General features: G+C 40.4%; 1 protein-coding gene across 1 annotated transcript; it reads left to right on the plus strand.

The window, feature by feature from the left end:
• The first annotated feature begins 19,003 nt into the window (after positions 1-19,003).
• Positions 19,004-20,954, plus strand: mc1r (melanocortin 1 receptor). The gene has a single exon (XM_019114733.2). It carries the CDS (start codon positions 19,428-19,430, stop codon positions 20,391-20,393), a length of 966 nt encoding a protein of 321 aa, XP_018970278.1. The 5' UTR covers positions 19,004-19,427; the 3' UTR covers positions 20,394-20,954.
• The last annotated feature ends 1,262 nt before the right edge of the window (positions 20,955-22,216 follow it).

A 22,216-nucleotide genomic window follows, 5' to 3' on the forward strand; every position in this document is an offset into this window, starting at 1 on the left:
TAAAAACGTAAGCCTCTAAAGGATCAGATGAAGAGAAACTACTTAGAGAAGAATTAATAAAAACAGAAAGGTCAGAAGGCTCAATTGATCTCCATTTACGGTATGTCATAGTACGAGAAGAGGAGATATTAACAACAGGAAGATTCATGTCAAAAAAGATAGCCAGATGGTCAGACAACCCCAGATCAATGGCAGACAACTGAGATACAATGGATCCATTTGAGATCACAAGGTCCATGGAGGCCTGTAGACTGTGACTATAGCAGTAGAGTGGGACTCAGAAACACTCAAAACTAGATATTCAAATGAATTAAACGGAGGAACAGCCAGAGAACTTAAGCTGTATTTTTGATTGTACAATGATACCCCCACATCTACCAGAGGATTGTGGGAGATAAAATAACCCATAGCCAGCAGGAGTTCATTAAAGAGAAAACCATCAGACTGTTTGTGCCATGTTTCAACTAGACACAAAAGGTCCAGTTTTTCTTCCACACGGATGTCAGATAAAATCGCAGCCTTGATGTTGACAGAGTGAACATTAAAATCCGCCGATTTCCACAGATGCGGTGATAGAGAAAACCCCCTTGTAAATTCTTCAAAAATAGGCACAGACAAGTTGTCATAGTTAATCCCAGCAGGTCTAGACAACATCCTTTGAGGTTTACAAAGAAATGTAGGTTAAGAAACAACATCAGAGGATGAATATGTAAAACTGCGCCGTGAGGAGTGATGTATATAGCGCTTATGCCGGAGAACTCCAACATCTCTGCAGGTTGCAAGAATATCATTTGCCAAATAATAACTCCTCTTTAGTTTCAACAGCTGGTGAGCAGTGTACCTTAAAGCCATGTAGGAGGAATCCACACCAACAGCAACCTTGCAGCAGTGTAGAGCAAGGCAATAAGAGAGTTGGTTCCAGCAGCAAATACTCAAAGATAGAAGCAATAGTCCAACAGATGAAGTGTAATTCCACATCGCAATCAATCTTCAAAGGCTCCAAAACAACAATAGTTAAACAAACAAACAATCAGGAGAAAGGAGCGGCAGCCAAAATGCGCCAGCGTTCCCCTTCAACCAGAAGCAATTAACATACTTCAGCTGCAGGGTCTTCAACGCACTTCAACTCTTCAACTCGTCTGCCTTAGGGAGAGTATTGTAAAAGTCAGCCATAGACATGCTCGAATATGTGAGCTCACTGAAATTTCATTTCAGAATGTCAAACACCATGCTAGGGAGCACTGCAGTGGTCGGCCCTGGGAAACTGCGCAAGGACACTTTGACTACATCCCTCGCTTTTCGTGCTAATCTGCTCAAAATTAAATCAGAGGCTTCAGTGTCATCAGTGCATTTATTACTGTTCAAATAACTGTACATCATGTCTTCTCATTCATGCACAGTAAATTATTCACTTTGATCATAAAGAAAGGTGGAGGTGTAACATCATGTTGGACAATGACTTTCAAAATAGAAGCATCAACACATTTACATTTGAATGCTGCACAACTGACTTAGACTGCATTTGGCTGTGCTGTTGTGCTAAACTGTAACTGGCCTGAATGCTCTGACCAATTTTCTCAGCCAAATCAGAAATAAAACCCCCTAAGGTTTCAGCAGTAATAACATGATCAGCATTTGTAAGTGTAAAAGGAGTAGAACAAGCAGCTGGGCTCCCTGAAGTACCAGTAGCTGAATAAGACGTGTACGTGGTCAATTTCTGCATTAAAGAATGACCTGCCTCTCCCAAAACATTGAGGTGAAACATCAGAAATTTTGTTAGTATGCTGTACTCTAGCCCCACTACCCCTGCCTGCTGGGAACGTGGCACTGGGTCATTGCACAGGACTAAGATTTTGCTGAATAACAGTGTCCTCAAATATGACTCAGCTTAAAGGGATACTCCACCCAAAAATGTTGTCATTAATCACTTACCCCCATGTCTTTCCAAATGCATAAAAGCTCTGTTCATCTTCGGAACACAATTTAAGATATTTTGGATGAAAACCTGGAGGCTTGAGACTCTCCCATAGACTGCCAAGTAAATAATAGTGTCAAAGTCCATAAAAGGTATGAAAGTCGTCGTCAGAATACTCCATCTGCCATCAGACATGCAATCTGGGTTATATGAAGCGATGAGAATACTTTTTGTAAGCAAAGAAAACAAAAATAATGACTTTATTCAATAATTCCCTTGTCAATGGTTTCATCCTTGTGGCGCAGATGACACAGAAGAGCATACACTGCATATGGTGATATGGAGAGACACAGAGGACATGGTTGACAAAGGAATTAATGAATAAAGTCGTTATTTTTGTTTTCTTCGCTTACAAAAAGTGTTCCAGTCACTTCATACAACCCAGATTGCATGTCTGATAGCAGATGGAGTATTCTGACGACGACTTTTATACCTTTTATGGACCATGACACTGTTATTTACTTGGCAGTCTATGGGACAGTCTCAAGCCTCCAGGTTTTCATCCAAAATATTTGAAGAAACACACTTAATAAGACTCTTTCAAAACAGTTCAGAGTTCATGGTCTTAACCAGGGTTTGAAAATTAGTGAGGTCTGAGGTGGGATTAAGAATTGTGTTATAATAACCTCACATACAAATCATTATATACACTAACACTTTAAAAGAGAGAGATGTAGATGTTTGTGAAAAATGTTTTCACTGTTTTGGAGGGATAAACACTGTTAAATTATACCATATTTGTTGCATCAAATGCAAGGGGTGGATCATTTTAGCAGTTGTTTATTTATCATGCAGCAATACATATTACTGTTATAGTTTTCATTAATAATCATTGTTTCACGGTGTTGCCTACTGTATCGGAGCAGTAGGAGAATTCACCATGAATTGTCTTTATTTACAATCAGGAACACACACGTAGGAACGGGGATAGACGTTTAAGACCTGACGCTGGAGACAAGAGCTGTGTGCCAAACTTAAGTGCATGGACTCCGAAGTGTGGATTTGAAGTGCGATTGCGTCACAGCGTCACAACGTAAGCTTTCCCAAAGTCAGAATGCACCCTCCGAAGGCCGCATTCCAAGCCTGTTGTGTCACCGCAGCGCGACGAAAGTCACATCAAACGCGCCCTCCATTTCCTGGGAAAATGAAGAGTACATCTGCGTCTCATTTTGGAGGCTGCATCCTCCAGAGGTCGTGCTGCTGTAAATATGCATGGGAAGCTTAAGCCCAATCAGTTTTGACGTGTCGCATACAACTTCATTCACAAACCATAACAGCACATTCACTTCACAGACAATGGCAAATTACTAGTTAGCTAGGCTTAGAATTACACCATTAATTCGCTATTCAATTGCATCAGTGACTACAATGATATGCAATGGTAACAGGGAGCCCTTAATTTAGGGAGACGAGGAACATTGTCACCCAGTTTTAATATCACTGCCAGTGGGATTTCTTTGCCACGCAGATTAATACATGCCACTAATCTCAGATGTCTTTGTCAGAGAAGATTTATGCATTTAAAACTGAAAGTGGGGATTTCTTCAGGCTGCTAATCTGAGATTTCTTCGTCAAACAAGGCTTACAATCTACTAACAATAGAAATTAGTATTTCTTTGTTAATATCAGGTTAGTTCCTTATTGTATGATTTAAACACGCATTAAAGCAATGATAAACTTTCTACTGCTTGTAGTAAGGTGCATTCAAGCTATAGTCTATCTGATTTTATCAGAAACTGCATAAGACATTAATAAAATTTATAAGACAAACACACAAGTTTGATACTGAGTCCGCTTGCAAATAATGTTTAAATGATTGCCCGTGTTCTCCACCATTTATGTAGTAAATTAGCTCAAAAGGGAAATGTATATAAATAATTACAATTAATTACAATTAATTATGATTAATTACAATTATTCATGTGAGCTGCCAGTAGTAACTATAGCAGAATTAAATTGCCATCAACTAATCTGTTCGTCCAGCAAACATTTAGCGTAATTTCATATGAACTCTAAGAAAGGATATTTTCATGGCCACAGAAAACAACCTTCTTACAGTAGCCTAATAATGCATTAGAGCATGTAGCCAGGATCAAAATCGTAAAGGGACAATTAATCTGCAAGGCACAATCAGAAACTCATGTCATTTGTGCACAATAGTTTTATTAACTAAACACTAACACAAACTAGTCTAACAAACATATATACACTCACGTGTGCATACAAAAGGGAACCTAAAGTGGATGAATGAAGCCATTAGAGAAACTTTGATCTTTGGTGAATGGAAAGTCAAGGCCAAGGCCTCACAGGAACTTAGGGTGTCCTTAGTAGACTAGCTCAACCTCCCCATCTTCTCAGAATCTAACAGAACCGCAGACTGAAGGCAGGTCATTGATGTGAAGCCTTTAAGGTCTGAGAAGATTCACACCTCTTAGGATGGGCTTGTCCAATGAGAAAGGCTGAAATTCCAAGCGGGAGGGTGGAAATAGTGGAGAGTTTTACGGCCCTTTGTCTGGGAGCATGGTAATTTGCATATGGAACTCGATTGGATGTTGATGCAAAATAAAGATTATACTAAAGATTCTTAGAACACTAATATATTGCCTATGTACCAACATATAATATACACTCCCATTTAGACCATCAGAAGACGAATTCATAGATACTAAAGTGAAAGTTGTGACATTTGCCAAGTATGGTAACCCATACTCGGAATTGGTGCTCTGCATTTAACCCATCCAAGTGCGCACACACAGCAGTGAGAAGTGAACACACCGTGAACACACACCTGGAGCAGTGGGCAGCTATATATCCAGTGCCTGGGGAACAACTGGGGGTTCAGAGCCTTGCTCAAGGGCACTTCAGCCATGGGTATTGAGGGTGGAAGAGAGCACTGTTCATTCACTCCCTCCCACCTACAACTCCTGCAAGCACAGAGACTCGAACCTGCGACCTTCGGGTTACAAGTCCAAATCTCTAACCATTAGGCCACAGCTGCCCCCTAAACATGGTAAAATTACATATAGGTAAGATTACATGAACAAGTGGTTCTATCGCAAGCATGCATAAAACAGTATACAATACAAAATACAATATAGAAGAGTAACAACATGCACAATGTCCTGATGTATATGTGCGTTCATTCAATGAAAGGTTTTCCTATGAATTAATTAGAGAAGGGTCCCTTTATATGGGCATTATGTGTCTGTTTTAGAGAGACTTGAGTAAGAGTTGCTTTGCCCACATTCCTTTAAACCATAAAACTAGTGTTATCAGAGTTTGTCTTTGGTTGCTATGGAGCCATAGGCCTGTCCTGCCTTTTTGAGGTGTTAGTTGCATTTCGGGGGAAGGGTCCATAGACCGTCATAGTTGGCCCTTAAGTTAGGTGAAGGGGGTGTTATAAAATAGTTGTGTCTGATTGGTCCAAATGCTACATAATTCCCCCCTTTCAACGTTGTTGTCCATTGAATAGAAAAATCAGACACACACCTGCCACTCACGGCTGGGATACTGTGGTGGCTCCCTGGCTGTTGGTGCCTCCAGGAGTGGTTGTGGTGCCGTGGTGGACGCTGTCAGGTGGTGTGCTGTAGTGATGTAGGCTGTAGCAAAGTGTGGGTCCTTGAGCTTATGCAGCAGGTGTCGAGGCTGTATTACCTGTCATCCTAACGTGAGTTGGTCTGGGTAAGATGGTTGTTTTAAGTGTTGTTAGCCAGTAGGCTATCCATGGTACCTGCCTTTTGGAACAGCTGGGTTGGACTCTCAGTGGTGAGAGTGCAGGTGGTTCCAGTGGTCGCAGGGAATTGTTATGGAGGTTTTGTAGTGTAAAGAGAGTTTCAGACCGACCTAGTGATGATGGTTGTTAGCCCTCTGTTTTGCTCAAACGTCACTAGAAATCTGTGTTTGTGGTATCAATTTGCTCTTGTGGCGGCACCGACTTGAGCTTACCTGAGTTATGTTGGTAGAGGTTTCGCAGATAAAACAAAACTGAAGTAAAATCAGAAAGAGACAGAGGGAGAAGGAAGGGTTTTCCTTATTTAGTTTAAGCTAGGAGATATGACTAAGCAGTTGTCATCTGTTCAAAGGGATGCTGCAAGCAGGGTCATAGACCTAGGGAGACTGTTAGCTAAGCAGGCACACATCGAACACCTCAAGGTAAATAAACAGAAACAATAGGAAGTGTTTCTAGTCTGCTCAGGGGCCTGGTGTAAGGAGGGTAATAGAAGAGGCAGGAATTAGGCTACTAATAACCTGTACAGCTCATTAAGGGGACAACAGTTGCTAGAACTGCTCTAATCCTATATCGAGAGGGAAGATGGTGATGGTCAAATAACAAAAATAAGGTAAAGGTAAAATGAAAATGTCCTGGGAACAACATTTACATTTATGCATTTAGCAGACACTTTTATCCAAAGCGACTTACAGTACATTCAGGCTAACATTTTTTACCTAACATGTGTTCCCTGGGAATCAAACCCACAACCTCTTGCGCTGCTAACGCAATGCTCTACCACTGAGCCACAGGAACACAACAGTTACTAGAACTGCTCAAAATGTTCTATTAGCTTTAGGAAACTAGAAGGAATAATACAAATAAACAAACTGATTTAATTAAATTTCAGATTTAGTTAAAATCAACTTAGCTGAAACTGTACATTCAAGCTAAAAAGTAAATGAATGAAATGAAATCAAAGAGAGAAAGAATAAAGTAAAAATAAAAATGACACAAATAGAACCAACGTATGTGAGGAGGGGCCAACCTGAATCTAAGCAGAAGGTGATAGCACAAACAGGAAGTGAAACCAAGAGTGAGGGTGTCACAGAGATGAACCCCGTGATTCCCTCCTCTGGCCAGCAGAGGGCTCCATCACCCGAATACTAGCACACACGCATCCATTCACTCACTTACACTGACTCACACTACATTTCCCACAAGCCCCATCCTTGGACTCTGATTATGCTACAGCTGTAGCTTATTAGACTACTGTATAAAGCTGCCAGTTTCCTTGTTTTCATTGCAAGGTCTTGTATTTACTACGGTGTACATTTCTGAGCGGTCATATCCTGTTTGATTACCTGTTGCTGATAATGTCTGTTCCCCGTCTTCGATTGTTGCTGCCTGCCTTCTGACTATTGCTATTGATTATTGGACTTTGATACACTGCTTGATACCCCAACACTCTGCCTGTTTAACGACCACGATTCTGCATGTTCCACGCTGTTGTGTTTGCTGATCCTGAACACCGCCTGTACGACCCTGATTATTGTTAATAAAGCCTGCTTATGGATCCCACTTCGAGTGACGTCTCGTTACAGAAGACCTCGCCAGCACAAGATCCAGCGGCTTTCAACCATCTATGTGCTACGATGGCTTCCCAGGCAAGTCAGATTGCTGCTAATCAGCTTCAGCTGAATCACCTCACAACTATTACGGAGAAATTGGTCAAGGCAGTTCAAAGTCTCCATACCGCTGCACCTGCCACTGCATCATCTGAGCCCACCTCCATTTCATACGCGGCTGAGACGCCAACTCTCGCATTCCCAGAGAAGTTTGATGGTGACGCAAAGAAATGCAAAGGCTTTCTACTGCAGTGCTCACTCTTCGTGGAACAGCAACCCACGTTATACGCCACTGAGTCTGGTAAGATCGCATTTGTTTGTTCTCTATTTACTGGGAAAGTGCTTGAATGGATTACTGCTGTGTGGCGTCCTGATGGAACAGCTTTCTCTACGTTTCAAGAGTTCTTGCAATGCTTTCGTGAGGTCTTTGATCACCCCAAGGAGGGGAAAGGGGCAGGCAATCGCCTATTGGAATTGTCACAAGGAAGACGCACGGCAGCTGAGTATGCTCTAGCTTTCTGCACGCTTGCAACACAAACCAACTGGGTGAGTGATACTTTAAAAGTATTTCGAAAGGGATTAAATCATGAACTTCAGACTGATCTTGCTTGTAGAGATGAAGGCAGAGACTTGAAAGATTTAATCGAACTGGCTATTACCATAGACAACCTACAACGATCACGACGGTCCAGATCATGCAGTCCCATGCTACCACTCACCACTCTACCCAACAAGTCACATGTGCCCATACAAGTGAACACCTATCATCTATCTTCTGAAGAGAAGAATCGTCATCTCACTAATCGCCTATGTTTGTACTGGGGTCAGCCTGGTCATCAACAGAGCTCATGTCCTGCACGCCCCACTACTGAATCTCTATGATCGGTGAGTCCCTCTTTAAATTCCATCAGCCCCACGCAATGTGTTACTGTTCCCATTGTTCTATGGATGAATGGAACTCCAGTAACTACGACTGCCATGCTGGATTCAGGAGCGGCAGGAAACTTTATGTCTGAGGAATTTTCTCATAGTCATGCTGTCTCTCTAATTCCGTGTTCTACTCCTCTCTCGGTAGAAACGATAGATGGCCGCCCATTCGGCTCTGGATTGATAAAGTCTATGTCTCAGGAACTCCAAATGTCCACCGGGCTCCTTCAAGAGAAGATTCATTTTTATATCCTTCCTGTGTCTAACACTCCTATTATTCTAGGATTGCCTTGGCTTCACTGCCATGATCCTCTAATATCATCGAGGGAGGGTCAAATTGTTAAGTGGAGTTCCCAGTGTCAACACACCTGTCTGTCTACCGTCAAACCATTACCTGTCTGTACAGTTAACATCACTCCAGAGGTCTTGTCCATACCCAACCTGCCTAAAGAATATGACAATCTGTCCATCGCCTTCAATAAGTCCAAAGCCAACACACTACCACCATATCATACTAGTGACTTTGCTATTGATCTGCTTCAAGGACACATGCCTCCCCGATGTCGTATATTCCCACTGTCTCAACCCAAATCCGAAGCCATGAAAAAATACATTGAGGAGGAACTAAAGAAGTGGTTCATTCGTCCATCCACATCTCCTGCATCTGCTGGTTTCTTCTTCGTTCTCAAGAAGGATGGAGGTTTACGTCCTTGCATCGACTACCGTGGACTGAACGAAATCACAGTGAAATTTCGATACCCATTATCACTGGTTCCATCAGCACTTGAACAACTTCGCTCAGCCCGATTCTACACCAAGCTGGATTTACGGTGCGCTTACAACCTCATCCGCATCAGAGAGGGGGACGAGTGGAAGACTGCCTTCTCAACCACCACTGGGCACTATGAATACCAGGTGATACCGTTCGGCCTGGTCAACAGTCCGTCAGTCTCCCAATCCTTCATTAACGATGTGTTCAGAGACATGCTAAACAAGATGGTAATCGTATACATTGATGACATTCTCATATACTCCAACAGCTTTGACGAACACATACAACATGTCAGATCTGTCTTACAACGTATCATAGATCACCAACTGTATGCCAAAGCAGAGAAGTGTGAGTTTCACAGCACATCTAAATCGTTCTTGGGTTACATCATCAGTCCTGAGGGGGTCGAGATGGATGATCAGAAGGTCAATGGTGTCCTTAACTGGCCCGAACCCATCACCTTTAAGGAGCTTCAACGCTTCCTGGGTTTCGCCAACTTCTACAGACGCTCCATCCGTGACTTCAGTACCATTGCCAGTCCTCTAACTTCCATGGTCAAGAGAGGGGTCTGCCTACTGGAATGGTGGTATTGAGAGGTTGATGATTTTTAAGTGTTGAAACAGCACTTCATCTCCGCACCTATACTCTTTCACCCCAACCCTTCAATCCCATTTGCGGTCGAGGTGGATGCTTCCAGTACCGAGGTGGATGCTTCCAGTATTGGGTGCGGTTCTATCACAGCGCCAGGGTCCCATGTCTAAATTGTACCCATGTGCATTCTATTCCAGAAAACTGAATGCTGCTAAACGTAACTATGATGTTGGGGACAGAGAATTGCTGGCGATGAAAGCTGCATTTGAGGAGTGGAGACTTTGGCTTGAGGGTTCAAACTACCCCTTTACAGTACTGACTGATCACAAGAACCTTGAATACATTTGCACAGCAAAGAGACTCAATTCCAGAGAGGCAAGATGGTCACTCTTCTTCACTCGCTTTAACTTCACTGTCACCTATCGTCCTGGTTCAAAGAATACCAAAGCCGATGCACTGTCTCGACAGTTCGAGGAGGATTTAACCCCTGCTAATCCTGAGACCATTCTGCCCTTTCAAGTCATTGTAGCACCCATTCAGTGGGATCTCATGACCCTAATCCAACAACAGAACGCTCTGATTGAAGTCCCTGCCGATTGTCCTCCAGACAAGGTGTTTGTTCCTGCTGAACTGCGAGATCAGGTATTGAATCATGTCCATTGTCTACCGTCTTCTGGTCACCCTGGTATTACCGCCACCATACATATACTGCAAAACTGTTTCTGGTGGAAAACACTCAAAGACACCACTTCCTTTGTCCAGAGATGCCAAATCTGTAACATCAACAAGACACCCAAACAGCTGCCAGCACGTCTTCAGCCACTTCCCGTTCCACAATGACCTTGGTCACACATCACTATTGACTTCATCACAGATCTCCCAGAATCAGATGGTAACACATTCATCCTCACCATAATAGACAGATTCTCCAAAGCCTGCCGTCTCATCCCATTACCAAAACTTCCCACTGCCATGCAAACTGCTGAGCTGTTATGTAACTGGGTCTTTCGTTTCTATGGGCTACCAGAGGACATCATGTCTGACTGCGGACCTCAGTTCACATCACGTCTGTGGGCGGAATTTTTCAAGGCCCTAGACATCAATGTCAGTTTGACCTTGGGGTACCACCCTCAAGCTAATGGTCAAGTAGAACGACTCAACCAAGAACTAACATGCTTTCTCAGATCCTATTGCTATCAGAACCAGAACGATTGGGCCCGCTTCCTTATGTGGGCTGAGTACGCCCAAAATTCCATTCTCAAACCAGCCACTGGCCTGACTCCTTTCAAGTGCATTCTAGGATTCCAGCCTCCATTGTTTCCTTGGTCCGGTGAGCCTTCTGATGTCCCTGCTGTAAACGACTGTCTCAACCGAAGTGAGGCCACATGGAACCAGGCACAATCATCTGCAACATGCAATCCATCGTCAAAAGGATCAGGCAGATCTGTCATGGAGACAAATCCCGTGATTCCCTCCTCTGGCCAGCGGAGGGCTCCATCACCCGAATACTAGCACACACGCATACATTCACTCACTTACACTGACTCACACTGCATTTCCCACAAGCCCCGTCCTTGGACTCTGATTATGCTACAGCTGTAGCTTATTGGACTTCAGTATAAAGCTGCCAGTTTCCTTGTTTTCATCATGAGGTCTTGTATTTACTATGGTGTACATTTCTGAGCGGTCATATCCTGTTTGATTACCTGTTGCTGATATTGTCTGTTCCCCGTCTTCGATTGTTGCTACCTGCCTTCTGACTATTTCTATTGATTATTGGACTTTGATACACTGCTTGATACCCTGACACTGCCTGTTTAACAACCACGATTCTGCCTGTTCCACGCTGTTGTGTTTGCTGATCCTGACCACTGTCTGTACGACCCTGATTATTGTTAATAAAGCCTGCTTATGGATCCCACTTCGAGTGACGTTACAGAGGGAGAGAGAGGAGTGGCTAAACTTTACACTCACACGTATCTTAAGCATTAGTCGGATGCAAGCAGTTAACAGTTGAGGTAAAGGGCTTAGTTTAAATGCCTGTGCGGCCCCTAAGAGAGTTAGCTTTGGCTAAACTCAGTTGTTTGTTTACACAAGGGTCTGTGACGTGGGGGCTGTTATCAGATTGAACCTGAGGAGGCTGATCTCTACTTCCGGGGTCAGATGTTGCTAAGAGACCGATGCAAGCTTACAACATGCGCAAGTGGAGCAGAACTTGTGCAGCTGTAAACATGCATGGGAAACTCAAGCGGTGTATAAGCCAGTTATGACATGTCGCATACAACTTCATTCACGAATCAAAACAGCATATTCACTTCACAGACAATGGCAAAATTACTAGTTAGCTAGGCTAGAATTACACCATTAATTTGCTATTCAATTGCATCACTTCAATTACTACAATGATACTCGATGGTTACAAGAAGGCTTTAACTCGGGGAGATAAGAAACATCGCTCAAATAACAATTGTAGCATCTGCTTAGGATCATGTACGATCGTCGTTTGGGCTTTATGTCTTAATTCATTTTAGCCTTTTGACATTTGAATATAAATTACAGAATCTGGCCCCATAGTCTACAGTTATATGGGAGCTATAAATGCCCAATGTTTACCCCCATTATACGGAAGATGCTGAACAGATCAACTCTCTGGTCTCCCCATCGAACTTCAAAGACATTCCAGGAGGAGCAATTGACCCCTGTGCCAGGCACCAATGGCCTTGACTAGACCAGTGGTCTGTCTCCACAATTTCAAAACACATCACACAGACATACATATAAAGACGTTTTCTTTATTTTTAGACTATAATCAATCAGTTACAAATGCATCTGATATATGCATGTGTTGCCTGTATGTTTCCCTATTACATTAGTCTAGTTACCACTGTTTATTTATATTAGTTAAGCTCTAAATCCTAATATTCAGGTTTATGAATGTATCTCTGGTTTAATATATTCTAGATGTTTTGTCCTTGGTATCAAAATGATCTGCTCTTTATTCCTCAAACTATGATGTACTCTATGTGATTATCAAATACATCCTGCTATTTGTACCATATTTTGGGTAAAACTATATGTATGAACAACTCGTCAGGATGGTCGCAATGCATGCAAATGAGGTGTCACTGGGACAAAGAAACACTTTCCCGCTGAAACTATACACCTTGTTACTGGTCAATCTAACCAAAAGGGGTGTTACAGGGAAACCAGATAAAACCTCTTTCATGCCCAAAAAGTGGGCTTCTCTTCACTTGCGGTTCCCTGGAGACACCCTTCACCTGGGAAACCCAGCGACTCCCCTTCCAGGGGGTGTCCGATCTTCTGGCAGTTTTCAGCAACTTTGTTGATTCACTTCGGAGCAGTCAAGCCATGGATGAAACGACAAAGCTTTTGCTCCTAACAGATTTCAACAGGAATCTACGCATTATACATGCACCAGGACACTTTACTCAGCACCTACAGAACCAATCCAAGTAACTGCTTGTTAAGCCTGTTATACCCAAATTTAGAAAAAAATGAGGAAATTTTTTTTTGACCTCTCAGATATTGTTTTAGGAGGCCTCTGATGTAGAAATTAAAGAGTTTTTAAAAATGTTTACATTTAGTTAGGGAAATGTAATATTGCAACGTTGGCCCTAGTTAGGAGCAGAATATCTGTATTTGTACTCATTTTGTCTGAAAAGTTATACAGAGCATTTAAGCATTCATTTGCAGGGTTGATTACTTACTTAGCCCCATAACAGTATATATCATGAGTAATAATCACATAACAATCATTTTTTTTATGAATAAGCATTTATTAATAAAAATATTGAAATATATATATATTTATAAAACTTTTCCTTCTATCACTTTCAGTGTGGTTTGAATTAAGTCTGTTTGTACTTGCAGTGATAGTCCCTAAGACAGTTCTTTTCATCTGAGAAGCACCGGCAAACATTGCGCTTGCTACACAGTGTGTTTGTGTATCCATTATTGCAGTGTCTGCAGCGTCCTCTCGTCGTCTTTACTGGGAAATGTGCAATCATGTCTTTGCGTACATCCAGTGGGGGGTGGTCCGATGACCTCTTGGCTGGGGGACTCACATCTGTTAAGGATGGTCTCTTCTGAGGATCCAAAGGGCTCCCTGATGTCACCTTCTGAATGTGTTCGTCTTCCCTGAAGATAGTCACCCTATCTTGGGTGTTGTGCTGTGTGTGTTCACCAGGATGAGAGAGGTTGCAAGTTGTGCCTGAAACTGTCTCCTGTTCAATATCTCTTTCTTAGTCATCTTCAGAGCTTTACAGTCCCACTTGTAGAGGAGCCAGGCGTTAATCACAGCAAGGATGATGCTGTGCCAGAAGATGTAAATGTACCAGCGGTGGGATTTCACGGGAAACATTTACTTGGCAGCAAATGAGTCCAACAAATCCACACCTCCCATGTGTTTGTTGTAGGTACCAACAATGTAAGGCCTCTCAACATCATTGATGATTTTGGTGGCTTTGTCCCAGCACTGAATCTTCTGCATAGGTTCTGGTCCAGCAAAGGATGACACAAGTGTGACCGCTCTGTTGTCATACCATTTGACAGTGCAGATGTTGTGGTTCCCCTCCACTCGGACATCTATTTAGGACAACTCTTTAGTTGCGCTTCTAGGCTTTGACCCCTTTTAATTAAGGTGATGTGATTCTTTGATGGTTCTTTACAGGTGTTGATTAGTTCATGAGTGTTACGACCCTCTTAAAATGGTCTAGGGGTAAAAGGAGTAACATTCAAATTTTTGTGGTAAAACTGTAAAACTGAAGGAGGCAGCAAGATACAATGCAGAGACACCAGTTGCAAACAAATGTGATTTATTGTACAAAGTGAAAATCCAAATAACTACCAAAATATTTATAATATATATCATTAAAGAGACAACCAATATGTACAAATATTTACAACTCAGAAAACAAAACAAAAAAACAATACAAAATCAACCCAAGAGAAAGAGGACGCTAGTGACGCCAAAAGAAAGAAAGAAACAAAAACTTCTAACTTATTTTAAACCTCTAACCTAACTAAAGAAAAGAGAGCAAATCTTCAGCGCCAAGCGCCATAAACTTCCCTATCCTCAACTAATAGAAACCAAACATACAGGGGGTGGTGTTCACCTCTTACCTAGGGTGTCTAAACAGATCGAGTTACCTAAATGTTGCACAATGGAAGTCGCACGACATCTTTCCTATCCACCTTCCTCTTGGGTAAAGAGTAAACGTCCTAGAGCCTAAGCTCAGCAAAGCTCAAAGAGCAACGCCATCCAAGTCACAAAGTGACTAACACAAACAAAATAGCAAATCAAGAAAGAGGTAAGGTTCAAAAGAAAAATGGCAAAACAAACAAATTGAAATTTGGCATAAACAAAGAAACAAATCAAATCAAGAAACAAGTAACATAACAGCAAAAACCCAGGAAGCAAAAGAGGTCTTTGTTCACTTCCTTGCACGTCCTTTTATCTGCCGGTGGAAACTTTACTGGCACTGGATAGGTCGGTGTCACATTGATTAATGATGACTGACAGCTTCCAGAGCCAATCAGCAGACAAGGGAGGCGGCCTAAGAGATTGACAGTTAACAAGGAGAGAGAGAGCGAGAGCGAGAGCGAACACAGGCACATTTATGGACGTAACAATGAGTAAATACTGCTATTACTCTTTTGTGCACGAGCGCTACCTCTCTCTACGGTGCACTCTGTTCCTATAGTGCTACAAGTAATTCTTGAAGATTAATATAGTCAATAATAAGCCATTATGATTAATTATGTTCATCTCACTTTGAGCTAAAATTTGTTACACCATTTAACTAAATATCCTGTAGCACGATTTCTTCGTCACCCAGTTTTGATATCACTGCATGTGGGATTTCTTCGCCACGCAGATTAATTTGTGCCGCTAATCTGAGATTTCCTCATCACAGAAGATTTACACATTTAAAGATGAAACAGGGATTTCTTCACCCAAAAGCAGATTATTTTATTCTGGTACCATTTATAAGGGCTGCTAATCTGAGATTTCTTCATCAGAGAAGGCTAATATCAGGTTAGTTCCTTATCGTACGATTTAAACACACAAGCTCTTGTTACATTATAGTCCTCCACGTCCGCTGCGTTCTCAAAACCCTGGCAATTTGATAATACCTAGAATATCAAAGTCAACTGCGGGCGTCAGATCCTTTTCCTATTTAGCGCCTAAACTCTGGAATAACCTACCTAACATTGTTCGGGAGGAAGACACACTCTTGCAGTTTAAATCTAGATTAAATACCCATCTCTTTAACTGGGCTTACACATAACACACTAATACGCTTCTAATATCCAAATCCGTTAAAGGATTTTTAGGCTGCATTAATTAGGAAAACTGGAACCGGAAACACTTCCCATAACACCCAATGTACTTGCTACATCGTTAGAAAAATGGCATCTACGCTAATATTAGTCTGTTTCTCTCTTATTCCGAGGTCACCGTAGCCACCAGATCCAGTCTGTATCCAGGTCAGATGGTCACTGCAGTCACCCGGATCCAGTACGTATCCAGCACAGATGGTGGATCAGCATCTAGAAAGGTCCTCTACAGCCCTGAATGTCAGTGGAGACCGGGACAACTAGATGAGCCCCAGACACAGATCCCCTGTAAAGACCTTGTCTCAGACGACCACCGGGACAAGACCACAGGAACCAGTTGAGTCCTCTGTACATTCTGACTTTGCGGCAGCCTGGAATTGAACTGCTGGTTTTGTCTGGCCAGAGGAGAACTGCCCCCCCCCCCCCCCCCCGACTGAGCCTGGTTTCTCCAAAGGTTTTTTTTCTCCATTCTGTCACCGATGGAGTTTTGGTTCCTTGCCGCTGTCGCCTCTGGCTTGCTTAGTTGGGGACACTTCATTTACAGCGATATCGTTGACTTGATTGCAAATGATTGCACAGATACTATTTAAACTGAACTGAGCTGCATGATGAAGTGTTCCTGTGTTCCTGTGGCTCACTGGTAGAGCATTGCATTAGCAGCGCAAAAGGTTGTGGGTTTGATTCCCAGGGGAACACATGCTAGGAAAAACAAAATATATTACCCTGAATGTACTGTAAGTCACTTTTAGCGTCTTCTAAATCCAAAAATTTAAATGATGACTTCAATGATGAACTGCCTTTAACTGTCATTTTGCATTATTGACACACTGTTTTCCTAATTAATGTTGTTCAGTTGCTTTGACACAATCTGTTTTGTTTAAAGCGCTATATAAATAAAGGTTACTATAGCACAGATAAACTTTCTACTGCTCGTAGTAAGGTGCATTCAAGCTATAATCTGATTTAGTCAGAAAGTGCATGTGTAAGATGTTAATAAAATTTATGAGACAAACATACAAGTTTGATACTGAGTCTGGTTGCAAAAAATGTTTAAACAATTGTCCCTGTTCTCCACCATTTCTGTAGTAAATTAGCTCAAAAGGAAAATGTATATAAATAATTACAATTGATTTTGATTAATTACAATTAGTTATATGAGCTGCCAGTAGTAACTGTAGCAGAATTAAATTGCCAGCAACTAATCTGTTTGTCCAGTGAACATTTAGCGTAATTTCTAGGGCTGTGAATCTCTGGGTAGACAGCGATTTGATTCAATTCACGATTCATAGGTTTTTGATTCGATTCAAGAACGATATTTGCAAATTCAGAATGATTCAATTCGATTCGATTCACAATTAAATTTGATTCAAATTAACAATTCGATCCTGCATTCTTTAAGTGAATTCACAGGAATTAAATGCTTCCCGTAAATTCTTTAAATGCTTAGTCAGGAGGCAAATTACACAGCAGCCTTTATGGTTAGGAAACCATAGGTTACAGAAAAAAAAGAAAGAAAAAAAAAACACTTTTTTCCATTGTTAGATGATAGTTTAATGATGTTATGTCATGACATTGCATATGTAGAAATTTATGTAAGCCAATATTTTAAAAAAGAGCTTTAAAAGTAGTTATGTATAGGCTAACATTTTGTCCATCATTTCAGAAGTGACAGAAATGTCAAATACAATAATTTTATGTATGTATGTATTATTATTATAATTTTCTTTTTTTTCTTTTCTTTTTTTTTTTTTACAAGGAATTATTTTCTTATATCTTTGAATTTGTTATAAGAAATCAAATACACTGCTGGACAATAATCAATCATTTGTAATCTATAATCTTTTCCTAATGACAATTTTTTTTACTGTTTTATATACTACAAACAATTACTTTAATTTTCTGCACAGAATAAGGTAGAAAATATAGTTTATAGTTTCTGTACTGTAATAAATTATGTCAATTAGCACTGCATCATTCATATGTTTTGAAAGCAATGATTCGCTCTAGAAATCGCGATTCATTTGATTCTTAGCATTTTAAATCGATTACTGTCTAAAATCGGCAATTCATGATTCAAAAATCCATGTTTTAAAAATCGTCAGGGTTTGTAATCGATGCATCGAAAAAATTAGTGAATCGTTACACCCCTAGTAATTTCATATCAACTCTAAGAAAGGATATTTTCATGGCCACAGAGCTATGTGTTGGAGCCCACCGGGCACACCCGCACCGGCTCCAGCTTTCCACACGGACCGCAATCAGATTTTAGCAGAAGTCGAACAGCAGGAATAACACTGTCCAACAGCGACACCCACATTCTTTTGACTTAAAAAAAAAAAAAAAAAAAAAACTCTTATTGATCGATTCATGAGACATTTGTTTGTATTAAATTGTTCTGATTTTTTTCAACATACATTGAAATATTCATGTTTATTTCGTGCTCCAAATATTAAAGAGTAATTTGATTCATATGCAGCTAGAACTGAAGCGAATTATCTCACTACAAATCAAAGAGTGTAAAAGACGTATATTGTTTGTATTTTATCATAAAATGGACAGAAGGCTGAGACTTTGTAGGAACAAAGCAGTTGAGTGGCTTGCATGCTACAAATAATGAATGGACTTGAAAATTGTAATCATTTCCAAGCATTAGCCTCTACCGTAAATAAAACAGCTTGTGAATAGTCACATTGATGTAAAGTTTTTTACTAGAAAAAAAAAAAAAAAAAAAAAATCAACAATAGGGCCTAAGTTAAGTTAACCGAGTTGGAGCCCATAACGGTTTGGGGGTGGGAGGTACACTTTATTTTTATTTTTTTTGCATATGGGCCTGGGGCTGACTCGCTACCACTGGATGACAGGAAAGAGGGAGAGACAGAGGGAAAAGAGATGATCATCCTCATCATTGCGCTCAGAGGAGACGACAGGGAATCATTAAAAGGCGCTCCTATGATTATTATTATTATTATTATTATTAATTTGTCACCGCTGCCTTCCCTGAGGACCACCTTGCGTTTTTGTTCTCCCTCTGTCTCGCATATCTTTAGTAATAGGCTACTACACTGGTGAGTTTTAAATCTCGAAAACGCAATTGCGATATAATCTAAATAATTACAGAAAACTTTTATGTCTCTTAATGGTCGGAACAATAATTTGATTTTGACAAGGAAGCCATCAAATATCAAGTCTGAGGCGGTGCCCTGTAAAGAGCGCAAGTTTGCGGACTTATACTGTGCTGTATGCAGCAGTAATATTAAAAGGTAAAACTGCTTGTGTTCGTTTCTTATAGCTGTATTCGTTTCGTTCATAATCTCTAATATTAAAAATATAACATTTTGGAGAATTGCTAGAATTGATCATGATGACTGGAACGGTCTCTGTTTTAATGTCAAAGGTGGGCTGAAGGAAAAGAACATCCAACAGACTGAAAATAACTTAATGAGAACGGACACTGACTGAAGGAGCATGAACGACTCGTCGCGCCATTACTTCAGCATGAAACACATGGACTACATATATAATATTGACAATAACATAACTTTGAACGCAACGCTCGGCGAAATGAATGCCACAGGGATCGCCCAAATCATGATCCCTCAGGAATTGTTTCTAATGCTAGGCTTGATCAGTTTGGTGGAAAACATCTTGGTGGTGGCGGCCATCATCAAGAACAGGAATCTCCACTCGCCAATGTATTATTTCATCTGCTGTCTGGCGGTGTCAGACATGCTGGTGAGCGTCAGTAATGTGGTGGAGACACTCTTCATGTTATTGACGGAGCACGGGCTGCTGCTTGTCACGGCAAAGATGTTACAGCACTTAGACAATGTGATCGACATTATGATATGCAGCTCTGTCGTTTCCTCTTTGTCGTTCCTGTGCACTATTGCGGCGGACCGCTATATCACCATCTTTTACGCGCTTCGGTACCATAGCATCATGACCACACAACGCGCCGTGGCCATCATCGCGGTGGTGTGGCTCACCAGCATCACCTCGAGCTCTTTATTTATCGTTTATCACACTGACAACGCAGTCATCGCCTGTCTCGTCACGTTTTTTGGCTTGACGTTGGTGTTCACGGCGGTTCTGTACCTGCACATGTTCATCCTGGCGCACGTCCACTCCAGACGCATCATGGCTCTCCATAAGAGTCGCCGGCAAGCCACTAGCATGAAGGGAGCCATTACTCTGACCATCCTGCTCGGGGTTTTCGTCATCTGCTGGGGGCCGTTTTTTCTCCACCTCATCCTCATCCTCACCTGTCCCACCAATCCTTACTGCAAGTGTTATTTCAGTCATTTCAACCTGTTTCTAATTCTTATCATATGCAACTCGCTTATAGACCCTCTCATTTACGCGTATCGCAGTCAGGAGTTGCGCAAGACGCTAAAAGAAATGATTTTTTGCTCGTGGTTCTTTGCAATATGAGTAATTCCTTCTAGAGGAAGTAATTCCTTCAGGAGCATCTGCGATGATGTTAATGTTATTGTCCTATATTATTCAGTCTCATTCTTGCAAATAGCGTCCTTTATGACTCTCTCTTCAACTTTACAGAAAATACACTCAGATACCTGCTGACTGAGAGAACTTTTAGACGCAAAACTCTTTGACTGATTTTTCTATGAAATAAATAACAATTTGAACCATTTGATTTTTGATTTACATAAATTATGCTTGATGGGATAAATAATGTGGCTCAGCATATGACATGTATAAGTCCCTGTAGTTAAAAAAAAAAAAAAAAAAGTTTCATTTTAAGCATTTACAATTAATTGCTGGGAGAGATAAAACAGCCATGAAGTGTTCTGTTCAAGGAAAAACTGGTATAATATGGAATCGATCCACACACCATTGTCTAATACTCTAATACCACCCCATCAATCTGTTCATATTTTCTGCCTTGAATTTGATTAGTTTAATCAAGGCACTCCTTAATGATAATTGTATTGTTACTGTCTTTCCTCATTCATTTCATGTTTGCATAAAATAAAAAAGGAATAAAAATATAACTTTTAGTAATGAACATGTCATTCACAAATTTGGGGGGTGGGGGGGGGGGTCTAACAATTTTGGGTTTACAACTCTGTTTGACTGATTTGAGCCATTTGTTTTGTTTAAGGTTTAAATCTTTGGAGGAAAAACACTCATTAATACTTCAATGATAAAAAATATTATGAACGTTTAAGGAAATAGTTATATTTAATAGAGGAAATCGTGCTCATTCAGTAATGCATGCATTTTTCAGGGTTGTTGTTGACTTGTTGTTCTCTTCTCTCTCTCAATTTTTTTTTTGTTTGGATTTCATTTTAATTATTTTTATATTTTATAATGTTCCTAATGCTGTCATTATATATATATATATATATATATATATATATATATATATATATATATATATATATATATATATATATATATATATATATATATATATATATATATATATATATAGCCTGTAGTAAATACATCATCATAGTTTGCAAAGCAGTGCTAATTACAGTTTCAGTCTCAACAAACAGTTTTTCGATGACATACAGTTTTTTGATAGGAATAAAACTCATATAATAACTGATTATTTATTATTATTATTTGAATCTTAATCACAAATTAACTTATTTTATCTGTTTAAATTTTTAAAATCAAAGCAGCTCTTTTAATTTATATTAAAAAAAATCTTCCACTTTTTTTGTGCCTATTATCAGACTAAGTTTTTAATGCATTATCTTCTCTCTTTAATTTATTTATTTTTTTTCTCCTGTTTGGTGTAATTGAAGCTTATCACAAGCTTTTCCACATGTTTGAGTTGTGGCTGTGGGCAAGAGAATTAATTTGAATGATGGCAGCTATCAGGGCCACATGACATTTAGTTAAGCCATTAAATCTTCTTTCTCTCATAGAAAACACACGGTTCTCTTCTTTAATATGCTAAAACAGAATCCAAACGTTATTTCCTCAAAAAAAAAAAAAAAAAAAAAATTCCCCCTTTTTTCACCAACCTTTTTCTAGTTCAGTTTATCATTAAATAGTTTTTCAAAGCCGCTCAAAGCCACAGTACATTTAAAGCTAACCACATTAAGCGGTTTATGGTTTTCTATGTGGGAGTACTCAACTACTGTGTTGTTGCTTTGTTAGAAAGTGTTTAAGACAAGGGAAATGTGATAGAAATGCAGTTGTTTTGAGGGTTGTTTGTGACTATTGCTTGCATTCCGGTGGTGGTTACTGACCCTGAATTAGACTGTTATGTACAAAGC

The sequence above is a fragment of the Cyprinus carpio genome, chromosome B18, assembly GCF_018340385.1.
Source record: "Cyprinus carpio isolate SPL01 chromosome B18, ASM1834038v1, whole genome shotgun sequence".
In the NCBI taxonomy this organism is placed as follows: domain Eukaryota; kingdom Metazoa; phylum Chordata; class Actinopteri; order Cypriniformes; family Cyprinidae; genus Cyprinus; species Cyprinus carpio.